Here is a 15,220-nt window from a genome sequence, read left to right as displayed (position 1 = left end):
GAAATATTTTTGACAAAGTGTTCCAAAAGGAAATGCTCCTGATAACTTCTAGCATGTCTAGAGCATTCTAATGTATAATTGAAGATGTCTATAAACTATAAAATCAGAATAGCTGATACAATTCTTTGCTAGTCAGTTTCTGTGCAAGCCAAGTGCAAGTCATGGTTAAAACCATATTTGGTTAAATTGTAATTTTAATCATACAGTTTAAATAACCTGTAAATTGATTTTGACAAAACAAAATGTATCATGATTTCTAAAAATAAAAAAATAAAAAAATTAACATTGATAGTAAGAAATCTTTCTTGAGCAGCAAATCATCATATTAGAATGGTTTCTGAAGGCACTGAAGACTGGAGTAATGACAAGAACAAATGACATCTTAAAATATATTACATTAGAAAACATAGTAGAGAGTATTTAGAGTATAGAGTATTTCATAACAATTTTGTCTGTATTTTTGATCAAATAAATTGAGCTTTCTTAAGAGACTAAATGGAAGAGGACTGTAAAATTGTAAACACTATAAAGATCAACCGTGTTACCTTTAGGAAAGTATTCACAACAAATAGAAAAGAAACTTCGAAATGGAAAAGCTATAAAGCATGACCCAAGATCACTAATGCAACATCCAAAGTAGAGAATAAACAATACCGGACAGAAAAAACAAGCTACTTAGGGGAGTTTTTTTGAGTCCAAGGACACCACTAGTGGATTTTTTGCTGTAGAAGAACAAAGACCAGGGAGGAGAGGGTTCAGCTTGTCTGAAGAGTTCACGTCTTGCCCCAGGCATCAACTCATGCTCAAGGTCACACGTGGCTCATCATAACCGTGGACTCTCTCATTACTCAGTACCAACAAATGTATAACTCAAGACAGCTGTCAGTGTCACTAACTCTCTGCATTCACTTTCTCGCTGCTATGGAAACAACTAATAAAGGTGAGCCGAGGAGGTTTTCAATCCTAAGTTCTGCTGCTGCTGGGCTCCATCACTGCTACCGAACACAAAAGAACAGGAAGTGCCACTACTGTAAGTAATACTGGAGTGGAGTCTACCGAAAGGAAAAGATAAAAATAAATAAATAAAAATGACTGACAGGAGGGAAATGAATCAGGGAATAAATTAATAACATTTAATGAATGACATTTAACATTTCAAGAAGAAATGTCCTTTGGATTAAGAGTTATTGCACTCAAACACCTCGCTTTCCGTTCAACCACATTGTGGTATTAAACTATTCATGGTCCCAGGTGAAGAATACACTCTTTTCCAGCTGGGCTGTCACCTCTCTAACACAGCATATCTGACAGACAGAACAAAAGCATCTCAAGATTTTATCGGAGAGCTTCAACCCCCCCCCACCCCCCCACCGTTTTACTGTGTCAGTGCCAAAAACATCTTCCCTGCATGTTTAATCAGAGTCCTCGGCAACCAGGATAAATCGGGGCGCCATTAGAGCCGAGGCGCTCAGTCCCTCTCACAGGACACAGACGTCCAACACTGCTGTATGTCATGAATGCACCTTCAAAAGCACAATTTCCAGTTTGAATTTGTTAGTAATAGCCAAAAAAAGTGAAACTGTACATATCGACTGTATTCACATTTCACATCAAAACACCAACTGACATTGTTTGGCAACTATAAATTGTCTACAGAACTTTATTACTTGTGGTGAATATTTACATAACAAAACATATTATTAATATAATTATTAATATTGTTATAAATTATATATGTATCATTATATTATTTATTTATTATTATTATATTAATTATATTAAATGTTCCTAATTTTATTTCGGAGGTGTCCTACAATAGGTTTACAAGCATACAAGTTCAAAAACACTTACATTTTCTCATTATATACATTTGCAGCATCACCTCTTTTCTTGTGTCGAAAATGGTTTGATCAAGGATCTCCTTTCCTAAAGCCTGCTCTGCTCTGATTGGTCAGATGGCCGAGTCTGTTGTGATTGGTCTACTCTGCTCTGATTGGTCAGATGGCCGAGTCTGTTGTGATTGGTCTACTCTGCTCTGATTGGTCAGATGACCCGGTCTGTTGTGATTGGTCACCTCTGATTGGTCATAACCGTTTCTAAATTTTAGCTCTAAATGCTTCCTCAGCACTTGTAATTTGTGATACACACATGTGAACACAGTGATATGGTTTTACCCAACCATTTTGAGCCTGACTCTTCATCCTTTGGATGTGCAAGCAAAGTGTATTTGCTTTCACAGTGCAGAAAACCACATCTTCTAAACATGTCAACAACACGAACTAAACTCTTTTAAGCCTCAGCTACATGTGTTTGGGGGGAGGGGGGGAGGGGGATAGAGGTTGTTCCCTGGCAGCCAATAAAGACCATAGGCGGGAATTATGCAAATGTGTTACAAACCTATGTAGGTTTGGGTAGGAAGAAGGGCTGGAATTACTGAAGACTTGTTGCAGGCAGTTCAGAATTGGTTCTCTCTTTTGGGAGACTCCATTATCGTGAACTTTGATCTTTGCAACTTCGCCAAACTTTTACATTCTTTTATAAATGCATTCACAAAAACTATATTAAACACAACATGAAAGTTAATATCTGAAACAGCATAATAGGGGCCCTTTCATACATTTAACTAGATTTGTACATTTTCTACATAAAATTTGACTGTGCTTAAGCCATTTAAAACTCGCCACCACAACAGTTCGCTGCTATATAAAAAAAAAAAAAAACCTTTCAAGATGTATGATATTCCATAATTTAAACAAAGTCAGTCAACAGTTATTACAAGGTGTTTGGTTTTAATTTCTTTGACATGTTCATGTTCTAGATAACTAGACTATTCTTGGGCTATGATTAGACGTACTACATTTTTCACTGAGAGCCCAAATTTTGCCTTTTAGCCTAGAAATTAAATGCAAAATAGTTTGCTGGGTTGTTGCTAAATGGTTGCAAGGGTGTTGCTATGTGGTCCAAGTCAACAGAGCAAGATTATGATATTCTGGTCTCTAGATAGATGCAACTCTATTGGATTTTTCTTTATTCTATCATTCAACAGATAAAAATAAGTGACTTATAAAAGTAACAGAACACCTCTCATAACAAGCTTCACAATCTAAACTCTCATTAATGGCACAAACAGTACAGCACAACTTATAATACTTACAATTATTGGCCTGTTCATAGAACATTTACCATTAATTATTTACTGAACATCAGTGTATTTTATATTGTCGTTGTCGCTTTGCGTACTGCATAAAATTGGCCCTTTAGCTGTGATAAAACTAGTACAATGCAAAGCTTCTCGTGGCTTATTGCTTTAATTTGTCATACAACTCTTCTACGGGCATGCAAATGTGACAGAATCATGCAGCTAAGCTTTGTTGTTCATGTACATAAAATGGTATCATCAATATAATGGGGCCCTCATAACGGTGAATTGCATGAATTTTAAAATGCTCAAGCTTCTAAAAATACAGTTTGAGAGACCAGCACGTTGTGTTGCTGAAGTACGCTGCAGGTTCAGCCGTGGGAACAGACTGTAGAGAATGACTAAGCCGGCCAATTAGGCAATGATGGTTAGCATGCATTAACTGATCTCACTGTAGGAGAGATAGTGTTCGGTCAGGGTAGGTTAATAGCTGTCAAAAATGCCCTGCTCCAAACAGCACTCAAAACACAGATTGTAGAAGTGCATATCAGAGCAATTAAGCAGCAGATAAATGTCTGTCAGAGAGGTAGAATTGTAGAGAAATGCAAATATATACTGTATCTGAAGTGCCTGATCCAGATCAGGACAGTGATCATGTGACCGTTAACTTGATTATGCATAATGAGTTTTAAAGGCCACACTGTGTTTACAGGTCTCTGGCTTATGGATTCAGCACACACACATCTGGCGCAGGAGTCAGGAACTGTGCTTAAGTTCTAAGCCCATGGTTCCCTGACTGAGCCCTCCTAATAAGCCAGAGACTCATTTGAAGGTCAAATGCAACAGCTGTGTCCACAGATAAAAAGATCTTGAGATACGCTTAAACTCACCCACTAAAATAGCATCACCAGAATACAAAGATATTCATGTGATTTTGGACTTTAGAACTTATATGAGTATTTCAAGCAGAAACGCGAATTCTGCCATCATTTATCCACCCCCATGTCGTTCCAAACTTTTATGCATTTGTTTCTTCTGCTGAAAAGATTTTGGACAGTACATATACACCAATCAGGCATAACATTATGACCAGGTGAAGTGAATTACACTGATTATCTCTTCATCCCGGCACCTGTTATTGGTTGGGATATATTAGGCATCAAGTGAACATTTTGTCCTCAAAGTTGATGTGTTAGAAGCAGGAAAAACTGACAAGCGTAAATATTTGAACGAGTTTGACAAAATTGTGATGGCTAGATGGCTGGCTCAGATCATCTCCAAAACTGCAGCTGTTGTGGATGTTCCCGGTCTGCAGTGGTCAGTATGTGTCAAAAGGATTCCAAGGAAGGAACAGTGGTGAACCGGAGACAGGGTCATGACTCCTGAGCGGCCAAGGCTCATTGATGCACTTGGGAAGGCTGGCCCGTGTGGTCCAATCAAACAGACGAGCTCCTAGCTCAAACTCCTCAAGAAGTTAATCCTGGTTCTGATAGAAAGGTGTCAGAATACACAGTGCATCACAGTTTGTTGCGTATGGGGCTGTATAGTCGCAGACCAGTCAGGGTGCCAATGTTGATTCCCATTCATTGCAGAAAGCGCTAACAGTGGGCATGTGAGCATCAAAACTGGATATATATTGTATAATGTGGATGAACTATATCTTTAAGCCATCAAAAATAGGATGAAATTGGACCAAGTTTGAATATGCAGATGAGATGTTCTATGGCAGAGGAATATTTTGCAGGAATAACGACTTTGTATGGCTTTGAATATACAATAGTGCACAAATTGTAGGGACCATTCTTAGGATATCAAGGTTCTTCAGAATATCGATTATGTGTTGCACTAAAGAAATGAAGTCATACAAGTAACATGAGGGTGAATTCATGAAAGATTTGCCATTTTTAAGTGCACTATTTATGTTTACAATAAGGTCATTAAGTTAACGCATTACTAACTATGAGCAATATATTGTTACTGAACTTTTGTATTTAAACTGGGTCATCAATGTAGTAGAAATGTGAAATTATTTTTGAATTTGGTGCCTTCTAGACTGACAAAAGACAGAAAATGTATTTTTGTCACTTGGGGTGAAAAACTACAATTCCCAGAATGCTTTGCTGCCCTGTGAGGCCATTCCCAAAGCCACCTACTGGATTACTGTGACTGAGTTGGAGAAGACACTACAATTAAAAACTGAACGTGTCTGTTCAATATAATGAGTGACTCACTGCGCGAGTATCACTGCGCGAGTATCACAGCACTGAGCACTAACTGCAGGAGTCAGATAAATGAGCTGATGAGCTCTCGTTATGAGAGCTGAGGTAATCGCGAACACACTCGCGGCATACATATACAACGCGAGTTCAGTGTGGCGCGTTTTAGTTCATGCCTTTGCAAGCTTAACTTTCACAGAAATTAATTTGAGAAGTTAAAAGACTTACATTGCTCACCATAGCTCTGTTTAAATGAGTGCCTGTAGCTGCCAACTGAGCTCTGAGTGTAATCTCCATCCCCCATGCGCGGGTTCAAAACATGTGGAAATGGCCCCTCTGCTGGCTGTAGTCTTTAGCCTTTGGCCAAACATTCCTCGTATGATGCAAATATCGTCAATTTGCATCATAGGAGGAATTTTTCCAGAAATAAAATGCAGAAATCTCGTCTCAGGGGGATATGAGGGGGAAAGCAAATCATTTGAATTTACTCCAGGGTTTCTACTGATACAAAGCCATATGCTAATCGCTGAAGTAACCCTTTAACTAATGGTAGCAGATACAACTTTAGATTTTTGAAAACTCAAGACATTTACAATTATGCATTTTCACTACAGAACAGATGTTTGAAAGTGTCAAAGTGTCTGTAGAGTACCGCAAATATAATTGTTTTCCGTGCAATGGAGTGTGTAAATCCATTTCAGCGACTGATGTGATAGCCATCATCAATACACTTTTTTTGTGATTGTGGTGTGTTTGGCAGATTATCTGGACACACTTCACCCTCATACATCTCAGTGTAAACCTGTGACAGCGCTGCTACTATGATGAATGTCTCCAACACTAAGGGTATTTTCACGGAAAATGTCATGCTTTCTTTTTTAGCTAATTAGAACCTGAGTTTGTGTGTGCGCACGTGTGGCGAGGGGTAGAGAGTTAAATTGCGAATTATGTTTGAAATAGATTGATCGAGTGTGTATAAAAACACATGGGCGTAACATTAGGTAATTTGTTTTTCAGCAGTGACCAATGACAAATTACCCACCTTCTGATGGAGTAATTCTTCCTACCTGCGTGGCGAGACATATTTTAGAGCTCATTTGAAATATTTTCAATACTCATACATAGCAAACAGATTGCATTCTGAGACAATCTAAAGCCCTGAGCCGTGATATTGACACCCAGTCCTGTTATTGTACAACATTTTACATTCTCTCATCTCAAACATTCCTGGATCGAAACCAGGTTGTCTATAAATATTTTGCTCAGCCTGACAGTATATGGCTCTCTTCTATCCACGCACATTTTCTCCACAAATCCACCACGCTCACATGTGGAAATAAGGCAAGAGAAAAATCAAGCCCGAAGGGCCCCAAATGTGCCGTGGAACCTCAAATCCCCATCTATGAACATCCTGTGGCATCTCTTGTCCTTAGGACTCCCTGCCTTATCTTGTGAAAACAGAGGGAATTAGATGTATTTGCCCAAATGCAGTGCTATGTAATTGAAAAGCCACTAGTCTTGGTGGGTTGCCATAGAAACCAGCAGGTAATAGAGTAGTACCTCTTCCTCCACACTTCCACCCCAGTGTGTTACAGTATCTGCCCACTAGCTCTTTAGAGAGACGGGCTGACCTACTAAAATATGCCTATTGCCGCCAACCTTTTTCCTAATCCCCTGCTCGCCGCTTGCACAGCACACCAGAAAGCGTGACACAAAGGCCAAAAGGAGATGGGCCATTTAGTGTTTTTTGCCCCATGCCGTGTCACCATCAGACGAATTTGCAAAAAGCTCACTGTCTACCATGCTGTGATACAGAGCGCATGCACAGCGACCGCTGTGTTCTTTGCGGAAGAAAATCAGCTGTTAGACAGGACTTACCAACTATTTTTATGTCATTCAGAGGTTTGGTCAGACAGTCTAGCTTTATCTTCAATATTTTGTTATTTTGCTTGTTAAAGTGACTCACAAAAGCACATGAATTTCACATGTGAAAGCATTAATCGTGTGTTTTTGCTTCATATGTCATTCAGTGTTGTTGTTAACAAAAATTAAGTTTTTTTTCCCAGTGATTGAAATAAAGCTAATTAATAGAAAAATATAATAAAGTAAAATACAAATGTTAGATGAAAAACCTTAAGTTTTAAAATTAATAACGTTCCCTTGTTAAATAACTGAACAAAATATGTTTTGGTACTAAAATTACTGAAAGAATCAAAATAAAAAACTGAGCTAAAATTCAAATAAAAACTGAACATCCAAAATAAAATCCAAAGTAAAATTTTACAGTTTACAGTGAATATGACTATTATTAGGAAAAAAGGTAAAATAAACTATATGAATATATATACATACATATATACATACATACATACATGCATACATACATACATACATACATACATACATACATACATACATACATACATACATACATACATGCATGCATGCATGCATGCATGCATGCATGCATGCATACATACATACATACATACATACATACATACATACATACATACATACATACATACATACATACATACATACATGCATGCATGCATGCATGCATGCATGCATGCATGCATGCATGCATGCATACATACATACATACATACATACATACATACATACATACATACATACATACATACATACATGCATACATGCATACATGCATACATGCATACATACATACATACATACATACATACATACATACATACATATAAATAATGCTTAAATAACTCTAATGTTGTCATCTCATGGAAACTCCATTTGAGGATTTTGTGAAAATTACATGCCATTTACGAAATCACATATGATTCTGTAAAATTTCAAAACTTCATGCGGTTCCATAAGGACAAATGCAATCGCAAATCCCTTTGAAGGCATCATCCAGACATCCTATTTTGTGCTACCGAAATAGATCATTGATGTGACCTAGATATGCTGGCCAATGGAAGCCTCCTTAGTGTTAAAATGCCAGTCACTAGATCCAGAGTGCCATCATTACTCAAGTTGAAGCTTAATTAGTTTTCCTTTCTAACCCCCTGCCAAGGCTTTGGGATCTATTCGTATGGAGAACTGCTCTGGATTGATAGAAGATTTGCTACTGAGAGACGCCAAACAAGCACCTCGACCGCGGTTAAAAGCATTGATTTTTGAAGCAGCGTCAAAGAGCTGGAGACTGTAAAAGGATTTTGATTCGCGAGCTGCTCGAAAAAGACTAATTTATCAAGCTTTTTCTCTTATAACCGTGGTGAGAGCACTTGCTATATAAATGAGCTCAGCTGGACCATGTGGGCTAGATGAACTTATGTCTTCCATGTGGTTAAATCTGTGGCCTGAATAGAGACCCCATAGGATTTGGAGAATTTTTAAAGAACTGTTTCCATGGTACTGTTTCTTCTTCAACGTCGTATCAAGGGTGAAAAATAATAAAGACTTACGAAAGCACCCGCTCGAGTCTTGACCCAGAGGACCCAATAATCTCTCCTAGAGTGCAGAAAGTCTGGCCGAGGAAGGACTGTGAGAGACAAAACAATGAAGGTAAATCACAGTTCTGAGGGTTCCCTGCTTCAACAGACACAAATCAGCAGAGACAGTCCTGTCTGGAAAATCTCAGAAAGATGGTATGAGGACTCACCTTGTATGTCACTGAGTATAAAGACAGGTGAGGCCTGGCTGATGAAACTCTAAGCAATGGAAGGGGTGAATCAATGACATGGAAATGCATACATAAAAGCGAACCAAAAAAACAACAAAGAAAAAACAAAGACGAGACTTTGAGAACTACGACAGACTGTTTCATGCAGTTTTAAAGGACACAGAGGGTCTGGGCTTTGAACATGACACTTTTTTTTTGTTCAAAGAATGAGAACTGAAAAACAAATTGCATTCTTCTTGTAACTATTTTTGGCATGACAGAAAACAAGCAATGGATAATGACACTCATTTATAGCTTGTACCTTCTGTTATCCATATCCATTGTAGCAGGAAAGACAAATCAACAGAGTAAAACTAGCAGGCATGGCATCGTGGTTCTTGTTTATCATTAGCACGCAGGAAATGACATGTGAGACATTAACGTTTGCTTACGTGTTTTGAAATGTTTGAGCTTCTTGAGTCCACATTGTATCTGAGTCAAATAAGCAAAAGATTGAAAGTCAATATTATAACTGTCTAAGGGATTTTTTTCCCGAAACTAAAGGCAGAAAAGTTCCTTCATACACTTACACGTCAAACCGAAGGTTCTGCTTTTCTTCAAAGAAGTAATCCAAGACAAACTTCCTCACAAAGTCTGGGTTGAGAGTGTTGTCAATCACTTCTGTTCGGCCAAACTAAGCAAGAATAATAGACGCATCATTAGATGAAATGCTTTCATGGCAAGATAATGAAACAACATATTTAGAATCAAACCACTGTAATACTGCAAGTATTCCCAACTACGTACATATAGTCAATTTGTATATAACATAAAATATACCATAACATGTATAAGGAGAAGGAGAATATATATATTTTACCATTTATAAACAAAACTATCCACCAATGAAACATGATAGCTGAGATGAATAAAACAGAAAAGCATAAATGAAGCTAATATTATTCACTCATCTGGATGTAAAATCTGCACAGAAGGAATCACTGATGTGCCAAAGCATAATAACAGTTGCTATGATCATATTTTCATGATCAGAAGCAGAATCAGCCCTCAGACTTCCCTTCTCTCCGCAGACTCAACAGCAGCCTGAGCTCTGCATGAATGTGGGGCAGGAATAGCAGCTCAGTGTGAGCTCGTACAGCTTCCTGCCAACGTACACATCCCTGAAGCAATCACACAGCAATTCCCATTGGGCAGGAGTCCTCGGTGGAGCTCACCGACGGCACAGAGTAATGAACTATTGATTCCTAACTCAGATTCAGACCCAAGATCATGTTCTCAACACCCCAGACACATAATCCCACCTATCAACTTAGTATCCACGCTTTCCATTATCTGCTTCTAGAGAAGTTCCTGGTTGCTGCATTATCTGTTTAGGGGTGCAGGCTGTTTATAATGCAGTTGCTATGCTTGCTTTTGGAGGTACTTGTAATGTGAGTGGGCACTTGAGTGTTGATATGCATGCGGAGAAAGCCGCTGGTCCAGATACACGCTAGCTATATAAAAGTACAGTGAATATTTTATGATGCCATCTGGAGAGCAAGATATCTCTGGAGAAGTCCAGAGCTTGCTGCATTCCATGAGTTTCCAAAGGCAAAATACTATTTTTTTTCCTACACTCAATCCAAGATTTTTCCAGAGACTGGTGATTCTTTCTATCCTGGCAAGGTGGTGGTGGTGAGATACAATTATTAGTTGCATTTATAATTCTGTCAACAGGGTGATTTTAAAACACTGAGAATTCAATAAAACATTTAAAAATCGGTCCTGGAATTTTTCTGTAATTTTTCATAATTATTTTAGAACAAAATTTGTGCTACTATCCATTTAGCATGGCATAACAATTTCTGTAATTTATATTTCTACTTTCACCCCTGTAATTTAATATAACTATTGAACCTTCAATATAGTTCTCTGGCTTCATAGTCCTGATACATTTAAAAGGCATTGTCCGCCATTGGCCAGGTCCATAAACTTTCCCTCTATGCAGATGGTTTGTTAATGTACTTCTCTAACTCTATAGCTTCTCTGCCCCCTTATACTATCTATTCTGAGTTAGTTTGGCTGTTTTTCAGGGTATAAGTTTGTCTGGCTTCACCAGATCAAGCTTGAACATTAGTCTGGGGAGTCTACTATGTATCTTCTACTGCACAAGACTACACATGACTGTGTACGCAATTGGATAGTCCACCACAAGAGGCGTGATCAACGGGCATGTTTCTCTGCCAGTCATTGTTTAAAACCCGCCAATATGCGCCAGGTGGATAAGCCAGTCTGTGATTGGTTCCCGCAATTGTGTAACAGAAGCAGAATAAATTAATGTACAGATTTCCAGCCTGAGCTGCAGGGCAAAATCAAATCGTCAGCAGATCAGCCTGGGATTACCCAGTCTAAGTATAAGTTACATTTTGGATGGGTTCAAATATCTGGGCATATTTCTTTACAAATTCCACTTTTGGACAAATGTAAATAGGATTTTGCAATAGGTGGAGTTCCCTTTCCCTATCTTTAATATGTTGCGCAAATCTTATTAAAATGGTTATCCTGCCAAAATTCTACTATCTTTTTCAAAATGTCCCATTCTGCATTAATAAATCCTGTTTTACTCATTTAGATCAGTCCCTGAATGTGGAGTAACAAGCCAGCTCTTATTAGAAAATCTGTTCTCCAGCTTCCCAAATCTGAAGCACTTCCAAACTTTCGATGCTACTTTTGGGCATGTAATATTAATAAATTACTTTACTGGGTTGGCTTTCAAGCTTGTTGTGCTTCTAGTCCGCCCTGGTTACACAAAGAGTTATATTCCTCTTGTTCCTTACTTTCTAATAATTGTTCTCAGTTTCCTCTTGAACTACACAAAATTTCAAGCAGTCCAGTAGCTATTAAGATTTGGCTTCAATTCAGGAAGCAGTTTGGTTTACACACAGCCTCTATTCATATGACAGTTTCAAAAAATCATTTATTTCCTCCATCCCTTTCAGATCATGTCTTTGATATTTTGGCTACTAAGGGTCTACTCTGAATGACTTGTATGAAAAAATAAATCTTCTTCCCTTTCTCTTCTTTATCAGCTAATTTCATTTTCCCTAACAGCCATCTTTTTTTCTTTTTTCTTCAACACTTTATTCTAAAGTTATTTCCCCATTTCCCTAATCGGACACCCCGCCAACCCCCCTGGTCAAAGATGGCTGATATCCACATTTATGGTAAAATAATATCCCTAAACCCATTCTTCCTAAACCTCTTAAGCGAACCTGAGAGCAGGATTTGGGCATCATCATATCTGGGGACCAGTGAAAGAACATTCTTAGTTGAATTCATTCTTTGTCTATCTGTGCTAGACACGTCCTAATACAATGTAAAGTGCTTCACAGAGCTCACTTCACTAATGTTAAACTAGCTAAACTATTTACTAACAGAAGCAATGCCTGCGACAGCAAACTATCAGCTTGGGTCTGACATCTTTAGAACACGCTTGCTGGCCCTTACTATTAACATTGCCTCTAACGAACTTTCCCAGCTTCCGTTGCAACATCTACAGCCCAGTTCGTCTTGCCTTTATCACTTTGTTGGCTAGGTGTGCCATCCTCTTTAAATAGAAACATGCCTCCTCCCCATCACATGAGGATTGGATACATGATGTATTGTAATACATTTATCTTGAAAAAATTAGACATTCTTCCAAAGGATCACTGAGATGTAATAAAAAAACCACTTGGAAAAGGAAACCTTGATAGAGGTCTAAACCAGGGTCTAAATGAAGTTCCAGGTAGATATTTCCCCCTGAAAACTGCCCTGCTCGCAAGATAGTACTTTTTCAAAGTTCAGGAACTTTCGGGGGTGGGAACATGGTGATTGGTTCAGTTCACACACCATTTTATTTCAACCTACAAGTGTTGCGGTGTGTGCAGTGAGAGCCGTTTGTTATGCGAATCAACAATAAAGTAAAAAAAAAAAAACGACAGATGGAACGATGATGAGGTTCAGGCTTTATTAAGCTTATATGCAGAGGACGAAATCCAGCGGGAACCGGAAAGCCGCGTGCAGTCCTACGTCACCGGACTAATCTTCACGGCACTTTAGACCGCGATGGAAACGCAAAACAGCAATAGATATGACGGAAAAAGAGTTCTTGGGATAAAAGTTCCTGGGACCAATTGTTACGGGTAATTTCAGTGGAATCGGGGCTTAAGTATATTTATACTCTCATGAGATTTATCTGGAAGGCAAATAATAGAATGCACATCATAAAAGAAAAGAAAAACAGAATGTCCACTCAAGCGCAGTAAGAGGAGGATGGAGGAGAATATCGACTGATAGACACAACGATCTGATAATAAACAGAATTGAAAAAAGGGCCATAGTGGATACAAAAGTACAACAATAGATCACATCAATATAACTGCAAATTGTGTCCTGATTGTAGCTCTTACAGCTGTGGCTAATGGACCACATTAACAGATAACACAGTTTTTCAAAAGGCTAAAACACAACATGCTGAGCACAATGTTCAGTTCCTATGTACAATCAAAGCATACTAACCTCTCTCCACTCTTTAGTGCCAATTCCTTGAACATACAACACAACCACTGTGAAGAGAAAATGGGAAAATAATGGTCAATCACAGAAAGAATCAATAGATAAAAACACTTGCAAACTGTGCACAGTCTGTTTCCTTAAATGAAGCTAAGGGAGTTGCTTCACTGAGAGCTTCATCATACCATCTAATTAGAAAATGGCTTGGAGAAGTGCCTACTTCATGGGATGTGACCAGTTTGGAGTATCAGTCCGAAGTGGAGCAGCAGGTGTGATAATCTAATTCATCAATAACTTCACTGAATCATTCAAGAGGAGTCCAAACAGGAAATGCTCTGACCAAAAAACGGACTGCAGCTCTATGGGTGGTAGATTGGAGTAGATGTCAGAAATGTCTTGAAGAGGTACCCATTAAGTCCACCAAGCTCTAGACTTTTCCCTTGCTCTATAATCTATTGACAGACCTCATTCTCAGAGAAACTGTAATATTTTTGTCTGAATAATTTACTTGTTTGTTTATCAATTGGATAGATGGATGGATGGATGGATGGATGGATGGATGGATGGATGGATGGATGGATGGATGGATGGATGGATGGATGGATGGATGGATGGATGGATGGATGGATGGACCACACGAACACACGAACACACACACACACACACACACACACACACACACACACACACACACACACACACACACACACACACACACACACACACACACACACACACACACACACACACACACACACACACACACACACACACACACACTATAACCAGATTCATATAACTTCTGAACATAGATATGTCTAATTCTAAAACATAAAATTAATGTTTATGTATTTTGCACAACTAAATTGGGTCGAATAATGCAAATAAGTATCCTGTTAATTATGTCAGTTATCATTCCACCCAAATAAAATAAAAAATCCAGAGAACGTCCCTGGAATTTAATCAGTCTTGTTTTTCATGATGCAAATGTTACTGGAAACAAAGCATTATGAATGCATTTCTCTGTTGCACTGAACAAGATTAGACTGACCACATTCATTATTTTCAACTCCTCAAAAAATCTGCAGTAACTACACTGAGGCAGCTAATGTTTAATGATTTCACATGAATTACATGAAACAATAATCAGAGCACAAAAAGCATTTCAGGAAGAATAGAGACACCTATTCAGGTACGACCTTTGCCGGATCAACCGAGGAACTGATTTAGAATAAATCTCAGTGCAAATTATGGCAACTCTGATGTCAGTCAAGCGTTTGATTGCTGTGAGCATTAGGGTGAAGGATTAATAAATGTTATAATTTAGGCTTCTCTAAGGCAGGTTTAAAAAGGCAAGTTGAAATCAGAGTTTTTTTCCCCTCATTTTTCAACTTTCCTTCCAAAGTAGTCCCTTTGATACATCTGGAAAAGCAGTGGGGAAAAAAGATATGTCCTAGGGGTACAACACTTTCAGAAATGGCTTCACATACCAAATAGCCATGAATAACTCATCCGAAACCTTCACACTTTTTTTCAAGGCAACAGCAAAATAATTCATGTGAATAGCATTCATAGCTACACTACTGACATCAGTTGGGAAGAGAAAATGCTTTGTGTTTCTGCTCAGTGGCTGACCCTAAAATAACTCTGAATAATGCAATAAAATAT

General features: G+C 38.4%; 1 protein-coding gene across 2 annotated transcripts in view; it reads right to left on the bottom strand.

The window, feature by feature from the left end:
• cpne9 (copine family member IX) overlaps positions 1-15,220 on the bottom strand; it is a 78,630-nt gene that overhangs the window by 39,206 nt on the left and 24,204 nt on the right. Inside the window, exons 1-5 of one of the 2 annotated variants that reach the window (XM_067445752.1) lie at positions 13,559-13,593; positions 9,589-9,692; positions 9,451-9,490; positions 8,999-9,047; positions 8,802-8,878 (exon numbers count right to left, since the gene is read on the bottom strand). In XM_067445752.1, coding sequence (XP_067301853.1) covers positions 8,802-8,878; positions 8,999-9,047; positions 9,451-9,485 — 161 coding nt within the window. In that variant the 5' untranslated portion in view covers positions 9,486-9,490; positions 9,589-9,692; positions 13,559-13,593. Of the gene's footprint in view, positions 1-8,801; positions 8,879-8,998; positions 9,048-9,450; positions 9,491-9,588; positions 9,693-13,558; positions 13,606-15,220 lie in introns of those variants that run through there. The other variant, XM_067445751.1, reaches the window with a different exon arrangement.

The sequence above is a fragment of the Pseudorasbora parva genome, chromosome 6 (assembly GCF_024679245.1).
Source record: "Pseudorasbora parva isolate DD20220531a chromosome 6, ASM2467924v1, whole genome shotgun sequence".
Taxonomy (NCBI): Eukaryota; Metazoa; Chordata; class Actinopteri; order Cypriniformes; family Gobionidae; genus Pseudorasbora; species Pseudorasbora parva.
Note: the sequence above shows the minus strand (reverse complement) of the source record. Positions and strands in the feature narration are given on the sequence as shown.